Here is an 11,493-nt window from a genome sequence, read left to right as displayed (position 1 = left end):
AAACATGTGATAAATTAGGTAATGTCACTCTTATACAAAACATTTATTTGATCATGAGAGAACTTTTTACCGGTTTATTTTTTATTGAATATCAGAGGACAAATAAAAAAGGAAGGAGAAGGAGGAGCGACCGAATCCAGAGAGTAAATACGATAAGGAAGGAGAAGAAGAAACATCTAAGAGCTGAGAAACAATTGGTCAAGCCAATGATAGATACTATCTAGACTCTATACAAATACAAAAATAAAATTTATTTGACACTTTAATAATAAAAAATAATCTTTCCACAACTATTTTTTAAAATAATATAACAAATTTTTAGATGTGAAGCGAATAAAAATGGTGTGAAGATTTATTAACCTACCTTTTTTATATTAGTGGTATGAGTTCTTCAATGGGTCCTACCAAGCAATGTATTATGTAAAATGTCATTGTTGTAACACAACCATATCCATTGTAATAGTGTAGAATGTTTTTGAGAATTTTGGTATAGTAGTATAAGAAAAGGAGTGAGTGAGGAAATGAATTAAATTCCAATGGTGTTTTTAAGTTGTGATGAGAAGATAATGATGAATTTTGTGTTGGTTTTGCAGTGTGTAAAAGGAGGTATAACCGTACAGGTAGATGTGTAAGAGTTTGTAGAGACAAAAAGAGGAACTCACACTTCACTGTGGTCAAAGTCCCCACTCTGTGAAGAACCAGAAAGTGCTTCATCATTTCCTTCCTTCACAATAAAATTCAAAATGAATTTCAAAAAGTGAAAAACCCTTTATTGGGACTCTTAAATCCTTTCTGCTGCTGCACCTTCATGGGTACAATGCACAATGCACCATGCACTGGATTAGCTATTAGCTGGCTCACATTCTCATACATACATACATGACATGACATGACATAACATAACATAGTGCCATCATGCATGAATATATTTGTCAGTCATATCATAATTCTACACCACTGCTACTCTGTTCCTTGTACAGGTATAATACACCTGCAAATACAAGTTACTCACTTTTTGTTTCTGTTAATTTCTGGAATTTTTTAGATTTTTTTTTATAGTCTAATCTGATAAATTATAAATTTGTTAATTATAATTAAATCTAAAAAGAAGTACATAAGTTTTTCTAGGTTATATCTATAATATCTCCATGTCCGTTGACACAAATAAATAAAAACATTATTTTTCACTAGATAATATTTTACTTCGACAAATAATAAAACTAGGTAATTTAATAAAGGTCATATTCATATACCATAATACTTAAGAAAATGGTAATAATAACTTATCCAAAATAGAGATATGATGAGTGATCAAAATAGAGCAAAACTATGAAGCAGAGAACGAAAGAGGGGTGACAAGAACAAATACAGAGCATTGGAAATAAAAAATTTAAAAATTGATAAAATTTCTAAAAGAATTAAATTGTGAAAATTAAGAAGAAGAAACAATCACAACTTATTATGATATATTGTTTTGATAGTAAGTCTGAAAGATACATTATTAAATCATTCATTATATTTGAGATATTATTTAATTCATTCAATTTTTTTTTTTTAATCTCTCTACTTAATACTTGTGTTCTCAAGATTTTAATAGTTCTTTATATTATTTGATTTGTTCAACTTCAGTTCTCGAATCTTTCTACTTAATACTTATGTTTTCTATTCAATATTATTTGATTCGTTCAACTATTACATTTGAGGTATTATTTGATTCATTCAGTTCTTGAAGTTCTCAATTCAATACTTGTGTTTTCAAAATTTTAATAGTTTCTTGATATTTTTACTTCATTCAAACTCAATTTTCTTAACTATATCAAGATAATTTTATTAATTCATTATATGTATGATTTAAAACAAATAATTCTTAACTTTAGTATCCTTTACCTTTTCTCCTAAATCAGTGTGATAAACTCCACTCCATTAGGCTTCATAACAAACTTCGTTCTTAACTAAACACAAATATTCTTTCTTTGGATTAGGGAAAGTTTTTCCTAAACATCGACTATTGATCATGACTAGCAAACTAAAAATTATTGATTGATCAAAATTGTTCTCTGTAGCCATAACTTCACACTTTCATTCACTTTTTCATTGGGCCCATGTGACAGATTTCTGATACTAGAATTATTAAAACATTTAAGCATTAGAGTTTTACTTTCTCACTCCTTTACTCAAACCATGTTCTTAACTAATATAACCTTGCAACACTTCTGACACTTCTCATCAGATCCTAATTAAAACTAAAACAAATAAATTGTACGATTAATAAATAGCATCTACATTGTTGTTGTTTGATGTGTTAACCTAAGATATCAATGTTTTTATAAAAATAAATAAATAGCACCTACTAACAAACACCATAATAAAAAAATTCTTTAAAAATTAAATTAAGTCGTATATAAAAAAGTTCTTTATATAATTTTTAAAATGTAACTCCTAATATGAATATAAATTAATTTTACTTTACAATTAATTTTATTTAATTTTAAAAAAAAATAACTACAGAGAAGTCTGAGATCAAACTCTTAATAATATTATTTCATCTTAAAGTTGCTTAACCAATCATCATACGGCCCAAAATATCAGTTTTGTTGCATTTGCATTGTCGAAATTCTTTAATCATTAATAATGTTGTTATCTTTATCCTTCAATTCACGAAAAATAATTCCTTAACTAGTGTGTGGAAAATTATATATAAATAAACATTGAATTTAAGAACACTTTTTTTTGTATCTTTATGGTTGACGTAAGTGTGTGGCTACTTCTACCCAAAAAAAAAAGGAAAGTGTGGAATTGCAAAGACAAAAGGAAGAATCCACCATCAACACAACTATGCTAATCATACTAACAATGAAAATAAAAATAATTTTTATTTTGATTTAATTTCATTAAGATAAAACTTGGAACCTCATCGCAATTTTATTTTTAAAAAATACCAAAATAAATTAAATAAAGAAGACATATACATAACTACTTATCTACCAAAATATTTCGTCATAATTTTATTTTTAAAATACGTCTCAACCGATTAGAAAAAAAAATATAAACTACTTTTTACTTTAATTATTAAACAATGTGAAATTATATTAGATTGATTGAATTTATTTTAACAATAACAAAATATTTTAAGTTTTATATAATTAAAACAATAAATAAAAAAATTTATATTTTTTCTTCTTCCTCCTTACCAAACCATGATTCAAAGAAATGTGATGATGAAAAGATGAGTTGTGGAATATTGGTCCACATCGATCGAAAGAGGCCCCACAAAACATATTCGGAGGTTAATGATAATGTTTTGGGCGTAATCATAAAACAACATATAGTAAAATTTAATCATAGCCAAGGGTTGACCTTTCTAAACATTGCTCTCTCTTCTCACTTTTCTTGTCACTTCTTTTCACCACTTTTCACCCTTCATCTTCACAATTTCTTTCTATAACAACAGATTCAAACACACTTGCCCAATTGGATTCAGTGTTTGAATGAAGAAACCTATGGAATTCGTTTTCCTTTTCAGAGATAAAGTTAAGGTAAAGAAAATGAAAGTTCTCAGCATGCTTCATCACTCTATCACCATTTACAATAGGTAAAGTTTTTTGAAACTAACTACCATTAGAGGTCATTTTTAAATTATTGGCAGTTATTTAAAGGCATTAGAAAATGACTGGTCAAAATACACATTGTTGTTTGTGGTACTGTGAAAAATGAAGGAGTTAGGTTATACTAAAAAATCTAACGATTCAGATTTCATCGATGTTGCAAAAAGCATTGTTGATGTGTCAGGATTCCTTACCAAGTGTTGTGTGAAATGAACAAATCAGATTGCACCAAAAAATGAACCATCCACATTCCTCTGATTTTGTAAAAAGCAGTGTTCATGATTATGAATCCTGCAGAGGTGTTGTAAAAAATGAACGATGGAGATTGAATTGATTTGCTAAAATGCTGCAGTTCTGTAGGCTCTTGTACTTCGTGCCATACCAAATTACTGACCCAAATTCCACTCGTTCAAACAAAATTAGCGATCCAGATTGCAATTATTCAAAAATATTGTTTGTCTATTAATTAAAAAAAAAATCAAAACACTCACAGATCTATGAAAACAAGCAAGGATAATTGTGGAAAACACAGTACATTACACTGATATACCACGTCTAAAAATATATATTAATATACTATTTTAATTATTTAATAATACCTTCACTGTAAATAATATTATTCGTGATCAAAAGTTAATATTCTACACTGTTATCAAAAAGATTATTTTAATTCGACATTTCTTTTTACTGTTAACTAATGAAAGTGGGTTCTTGAACTACATAATTTTACACATTTACTAAAAAAAATACGTAAAATCATTACTCATTCTCGTATGCTTACAATTATTTAGAAAAAATATTTAAATTTATTAAAAACATTCGAAAAAAACTAATATTTATTTTAATAGTAATTTATAAATTACTTCAATTGCTTTTAATTTTTTAAATTGTTAAGAAGTTATTAATTAAATATTTATAATTTAATAAATATGAATGGTAATTATTAAAATATTTATTAATTAGTTAAGTTAATATTTTTATAGCTAATTCTGTTATTAACACACCTGTAAAAGATGAAAAAGAAAAAAATGGTGTGAATCCGAGTTGTATCTCGACCAGAATTCAATGGCGACATTGGGAAAAATAAGGGGGAGAATGTACTACATTGCGATTTTTTTATACGTAAAAAAACTATAACTTCTGATACATAATCATTTATTTAAACACAAAATATTGCGCCAAAGCTACAGAATGAAAGACAAGGTCATTTCAAAAAAATTGGCTCTGATGTTGGGGTAATTAAATGTTCCTCAGCATCTAGATTTTGTTGGTTGGTGTAAATTGTTAGATTCTGAACTGAAACTCAGCTAACACAAGATAGGAAATTATTCAAGAGCCACAAATTTGTGACCAAAATCAACCCAAAAAGTGTCTACCATTCTGCGGTCCCCTATTTTTAATCAACCTCGTTCCCAAAAATTTCTAAATCAAACAAACACGCTCCTGGTATTTGGAGACAGAAATTTGTGTGTATGTTATAGAACAGGCTAGGGTACAGTTAGATATGCAAAGAAATCTTAGAAACTTATGGTGCCGAAGAACCAATAGTTCCAATAGTTGGACCATCGAAAAAGAAAAATGGAGCCAATAAGGATGTAGTGTCATTGACAGAAAATAAAAAGAATAGCCATTCCAAATAAGAAATAAAGAATCAGCTGTTTTTTCAGACGACACTTTTCTACCTCTACATCCTGTAGATAAGAAAAACATCAGATCAAACAAAAGGAAATGGGTGATTAACGTCTCACACTTTGACACTAGAGAATGATGATGATGTGATGATGGCAAATTGTTAGATTTATCAGCAATCATCAAACCAATATATGGAAAGAAAGGCACCTCTGTCTTTGGATTTAGAAACACATGCAACTAAATATCTAAAAACCAAACTAGAATTGTTTTCCCCAATTTTGACTTGTGCAATGTAACACTGAACCTAGTTGGACAACCTGCTCGAGGCCCCAGCTGAGTTCGACCCTTTTGACTTTCATTTTTTCTGTCATCAACCACTCCCAAAATAACCCGTGAACAATATAGCTGGACACAATCACGAATCAGTACAATTGTAGGCTTCCCAATTCCAACTCATCTTCCGAAAATTTTGTAAACTTGTGTTGTGTCCGTAGTCAACAAAAAGGTCTAGTCTCACATCCCATGCCTCATATAATATAGGAGTGTGTGTGGTGAAATCAGAGTGTACATTTGCAGAATGTGACGTGGTAACAATTCAAATGTGAGTTGATGTGGTAGCTCTATTCTTTACCTCCTGCGTAGTTCCATTAATTGCCAGAGGATTGAGGCCACGTTCATGGTGAAAATATCCTCCAAATCTCAGCAGCTCAACATTCCATGCAAATGCAGAGAAACATTTAAAAGATAAATCCTAACAACACCTCTAACACAATACTGGCTATTATTAAAATTGACTGAAATTCATAATTATGGTAATCGCACTTATTAGTTAATGAATCACCTGATTTAGTACTTTTTAACTATTTTTTACCAATAATAAAGAATGTTAGAAATAGTAGTTAGAGAGTGTACTGATAACCCCCTTTTAAAAGATTATGTAAGACGAGGCTGAATCCTAATAAAATTGTAACTGTATTAAAGGCAACCAATCCACAAAACATCATTCGTTACTGTCTGCGAGTTACCTAATCATGAACTTCTACAAAGAAAAGTGTTCTGCAAGCTACCTTCAATAATTTTCTACGCTCCCTTGAGAAATAAGCTACACGTCCCGGTCAATTGTCATCTTCTACCATTTACTTCACAAATTGTAAGTTCCAATACATCCATTTCAAACACCCCATCGTTTAGTAAGATCTTTAAGAAACCTTTTATTAACAAACCTTTCAGCACTTATTTGGTACTTATTTTTAATGTATTCCTCAAGGCACACCCGATAGGAGAAGTCGATCCAGCTACCATCAGTTCTTACCACAAAAAGGCACCTTGGAAATAGATATAGAGGATGTTGATCAACCTACAAGAAAATAAAGTAACACAGGTTGCACTTACTGCCAACTTTGAGAAAGAATATACCTAGTAAATAAATAATAGCAGGCGAAGTTTAATAGTTCCGGTACCAATCATGTTAATCTCAGTTTAATAGGATATGCATTTGAAACACAGAAGCTTACAATTACAATTAAATGCTTTTGAAACGCACAAACTTACAATTAAAATTAAATGCTTTTGAAACACAAGCTTACAATTAAAATAGCACTCATTGAGGTTTTCTCAAATTACATCGAGACCTCAGTCTTTTTAAAGTTCTACACAAACCTCTTTTGTTTTAAAAACATACATTGTCACCCATTTTCACATTACACAAGCACCCCTTTACGTTAAAATCATTACTTACATGTCATGGTAAGCCTCAGTAAGGGAGACCATTGTAATGATGAAAAAATTAAGTGTAAGTGTAATTTTAAAAAAATCTTAATAGGGTGTGAAATGGTGTCATTTAATTTACTCTAAAAAAATCATCCGACTGGATTTCTTTCAAGTATTACCCTGTCAAATATCTATATCCGAAGTCAAGCAACGAAGGGTAAAATGCAATCTATTTTCGGAGGTCCTATATTCCTTGGTAGTTGGGACTTGGGAGACAAACTTTTGAGTATCGTCAAAGCAAGGGTGTTTACGTTATTCTCATGTCATTGTACCAATCAGCACAGATTTCATCTGAATCGATAAATTGTATTCACAAACCAACAAAGGCATTGGAGATCAAACGTGTATAAATTTAGTTGAGCTAACTAAAGATTCATAAGCTTCCAGCGCAATACTTATGTACACCTAATGTTCTCAGCTGCATAATATTCTAGTACATTTTGTCAGATTGCAGATAATCTAGATGGCAATAGAAATTAAGTGTTACTTTAAAATGCATCAAAGGCAATGTAGCTACTACTGTTTCAGGATGCAAGAGTGGGAATTGGTGAACCAATGCACTCCAATTCCTCTGTACGAGTAGAAGATAATCAATTTCTAAGGGTTAACATTTTAGCTTAATTACACCCAAACTCCTCTACAATCACTCACGTGTTTCATATCTTCTTCCAGGTTTTATTTGCTACAGTCATCTACTTGATTAGATCAAGTATCCTGTCAGTTTGAGGCTGGTGTAACTGTCATTTATAACAAAGCAATCGTTTATGATTGTAGATCTTTTCGTTGACTTTGGTTACAGAAAAATGAGGTGTCACAATGCCACATCCTCAAAAAGAGCATCAAGTTGATTACATCTGACCACAGATATTTGATTTCCCTGGTTTGAAACCTACAGGGAAATTAATGTCACAATTGAACATAACAAGTTTTACGCAAATTAATTTGAACGTCATTTTGAAGATTTACCTTACCGCATAAACTTAAAAGTATATAGTATTAACTCAAACTACAAGCATAGCCCTCCTATCCTATCAACACATAAAAAAACAAAAATGAAACAAATAGCATTCTGCATATTTGTAGTTTGAGGCCATGCGTCAAGGAGCAAGCAAGAGAACATCCCTTTGACATAGGTTATTAAATTGTTTTACATTAAGAGACTTAACAGTCATGGATTTTACAGAAAATCTTTGTTGATTAATCAAGACTAAAAATTACTAACTGTTTCTTGGATCTTCCAATCTGTTTTCATGGACAACACAACACTGAACACGTTAGAAACTTTGGAGTTAGCAAAAGCCAGTTGAACAAAATCAAACGAATGGCTTAATTATAATTTTAAAGCAGCTCCATATTTTCAAGAGATTGACTTCACAAGCAATAAAAAAACTGAGTCGGACAGCAATATAAGATAATGATTTTCATGTGAAATCAATATAGAGAATAGGTTAGTTGAAGGTTTAGTCGATGTACTTGAGGAGGGGATTTTCCTAGTAGGGAATGGGTAAGGGTATTTTGAAACCATGAGATGTATTTTAAGAACTAGACTGGTGTCTCTACTAGCCTGTTTGGTAGAAGTGAACAGTAATATATGAAATTGGGGTTGACTGATCATACTGGTGCAGAATTACAAACTGTTAATAAAGAAAAGGGGGTCATTTTGAAACATTATACCAATCTGGAGCTTTCTACCATATCACCTGGCGATTTCCAATACCAGGTGGCAATATTTCTTTTGAAAGCCCTTCAAACCACTGCTCTCTAGTAGAGTTCCAGCCAAGCGAGGCATTTTCCAGCTAAGCTCTTCACCCAATTGCTCTGTACAGCACACAAATGTGTTTCATGTTCTGCAAGGCATTTTCAGTTTTCATTTCCTGAGTTCTTAGTCTTGCATGTCCTTTGAGCTGTAGCCTTGACTTTCATTTTGGTGTAGTACTCACTCATCATCTTAGTTGCAGGACAGGTCTCTGTTCTGTTTCGTTGCTCATTTTTTTATTTTCTTTTCTTTTGTGTGTTTAGAGTTCTGAAGACTTAACTTCTTATGGGTCACCACAAGTCATGATACCATCCACTCAGCCACAGGGAACAGCTCCATAGAGCACTTCTGCTTCAGTATTTTGTGCAGTAGTAAAACTACCAGTGCTAACCTTGATTTGACACCACATAATGGCATTGGAGAAACTGTAGATAGATGTCTACTTCGAATGAGTGTTTCAAGTCTACACGAGCAAATGACAGTAAGGGTATAAAAGGATAATTGACACTATACTTAAGTCAACCTTTTGAAACGGTGTACTTTCCTTAAGCCCATGGAGTCCTTGCGCATATTCTTATGCTTGTTGATAATTAAAAGACCAGGAATATGCAACATATATGAAGCAATTGATAGGAACAGGGCAGCTATTCAAAAAGGTTTCAACGGAAATAAAGTAAAGTACAGAGACATTTTTTATATCATTTAGAATGTTAAATGACTAATTTTATAGTTCCATACAATGATTGTTAAAGTAACCTTATTAACTCATTGAAATCTAGAACACATTACAAAAACACACGCACTAAGAGAAGGAGGCTTCACACTTGAGCAACAAAAGTTGCAAGAATCAGTTATTATTAAATTAACCAAGCTCTCAAAAAAACATTTTGATAGTTGAAATATGGTTGAGAGAAGCTGCTGAAGATAAGTCGGTTTTTCATGATGATACTTGGGGTGTTCTTTCTTGCCAATGTAATAAGGACTGGTGAGCGTTTAAGATACACTAAGAAGCAAGAGATTGAAGGTGGCAGCTCCTTCCACGTCATCAAACTCTAGGGGTAAAGGAAGTGACGGAAGTTATAGATGAATAAAGAATTGAAAAGGAGGATAAATCTTCAAAGTTAGCAGCCGTGAAGTGACTATGAATAAAAAGTTTTGGAAGATCTTGGAGATGTAGACTCTGCTAAAGAAAAACTTGCAACTAAATTTGAGTATTTAGTTAGTTACCGTCAGCATTAGAGGCATAAACTTGAAACTCTGTTGTCACAAATGGTAGCCAGGAAGAGTTAAAAAACATTGACATTCCGGATGAGGACATTTTACTAAAACCTTTTTACAAGCAGTTGCTGGTTAGAGTTCACGTAATTTAGGAGAAATTCAATCAGAAGTCACAAATTGATATAAACATGCCTAGGTAAAGCAACCAACTGGTACCATACATAAATACATACTAAACATTAAAATAATCGTGTAATTCACTTCAAATAACATTATCACGAAAGAATAAGAACATATACATCAAATTAATCATGCATATTATTCACTCCACTTACCATAATGGCACCCAAACCACTCCCGATTTTATCTTCATAATCTGGATGATGAATAAGAACGTTCTCTGCTATGGCTCTTTCATCCTCCATAGTCAATAGCTCCCCATTCTTGTACCTGCAAATACATAAACGACGTCGTTTCTCGGTTCACACACAACATCCGAAACTCGTAATCTTAACCCTAGTGAACTGACTGAATCTCAAAATACCTTGGTGAGAAGAGAATATGTCTAGTTAGCTTAACGATCGGTTCAATGTCTCTCACAATCTTCTCTTCTTTGTCCATCCATTCAGGATCATCCACCTCGACGTCGGAGCCGCGGGTGTGGGTCCCGCCTGATGCGTTATCGGTAGCTTCTGCCGGCGATGAGGTGGTACTGCACCACAGAAGGTGGCTCTGAGGCGGCGCCACCGTGAGGCCTTGGAAGCTACAGAGCCGAAGTCGGCGAAGCAGAAAATGCCTAGCGGTCATTACTGTTGGTGTCAGTTGGTGCGTGAGTTTTGTTCCTTAGTTTTGGAATTTGGAGGGTTCGTGTGTCTGTGCAAAGAACATGTACCAAAAACTTGCACACAAGCTCATCAACCCCAATAAGAAATATTATGTTATAAAAATCAATTATTATTGTTTACACTGTACACGTAATTCTTTTATAAAATATTAGTAGGAATAATTTTATTATTCACATATTTATATTAATAATATAATTTTTTAAAATTAAAAAATAGTTTCACTAAGTATACACATTGCGAATATACATGAATATTATTTGGACATTGGTCACTCTTAGTTAAGACAATTCGAGTATTATTTGAACATACAACCACTCTTATATAAATTTTAAGTATAATTTGGAATGTAATTAATCCTTGTTAAACCATTGAGTATTGTTTAGAACGCACTACTCTTGACTAAACTTGAGTATTCTTTAGACCTAGTCACTTCAAGCTAAAACACAGGTTTACGAAGAAAATGATCTAAAAGACCGTAGGATTGTTCACTATAAATAAAACTTATGTCTTACAACATATACAAAGATTGTACACTATTCTAGATAGTTATTGACACAAACAATATTTAGAATGGTTCTTTGAGGATCTACACGTATTATAAAACAATAACGTCACCATCAAGTTTTTATTTAAGAAGTGGTTACCATCAAATTAGGATTAGGAAGGA

General features: G+C 31.9%; 1 protein-coding gene across 2 annotated transcripts; it reads right to left on the bottom strand.

The window, feature by feature from the left end:
* Positions 1 to 6,186: 6,186 nt before the first annotated feature.
* LOC137816527 (protein DCL homolog, chloroplastic) lies at positions 6,187 to 10,931 on the bottom strand. 2 transcript variants are annotated; one of them, XM_068619702.2, is made up of 3 exons: positions 10,526 to 10,931; positions 10,317 to 10,431; positions 6,187 to 6,594 (listed from the first exon to the last, which is right to left on the bottom strand). In XM_068619702.2, the coding sequence occupies exons 1-3, from the start codon at positions 10,786 to 10,788 to the stop codon at positions 6,409 to 6,411; spliced, it is 564 nt and encodes a 187-aa protein (XP_068475803.1). In that variant the 5' UTR covers positions 10,789 to 10,931; the 3' UTR covers positions 6,187 to 6,408. The 2 variants fall into 2 exon arrangements, with proteins under 2 accessions (XP_068475803.1, XP_068475805.1); XM_068619704.2 differs by lacking the exon at positions 6,187 to 6,594 and adding an exon at positions 7,274 to 7,896 and having other exon boundaries at positions 10,526 to 10,901.
* Between the last annotated feature and the right edge of the window lie 562 nt (positions 10,932 to 11,493).

Source organism: Phaseolus vulgaris, chromosome 1 (genome assembly GCF_051622355.1).
Source record: "Phaseolus vulgaris cultivar YP4 chromosome 1, ASM5162235v1, whole genome shotgun sequence".
In the NCBI taxonomy this organism is placed as follows: Eukaryota; Viridiplantae; Streptophyta; class Magnoliopsida; order Fabales; family Fabaceae; genus Phaseolus; species Phaseolus vulgaris.
Note: the sequence above shows the minus strand (reverse complement) of the source record. Positions and strands in the feature narration are given on the sequence as shown.

Coding starts and splice junctions, on each gene's coding strand:
- LOC137816527 (XM_068619702.2), bottom strand. CDS start 10,788: ATGACCGCTAGGCATTTTCTGCTTCGCCGACTTCGGCTCTGTAGCTTC. Junction 10,432..10,525: donor CATATTCTCTTCTCACCAAG/GTATTTTGAGAT, acceptor ATGTATTTGCAG/GTACAAGAATGGGGAGCTAT. Junction 6,595..10,316: donor GTGGTTTGGGTGCCATTATG/GTAAGTGGAGTG, acceptor ATTTTCTTGTAG/GTTGATCAACATCCTCTATA.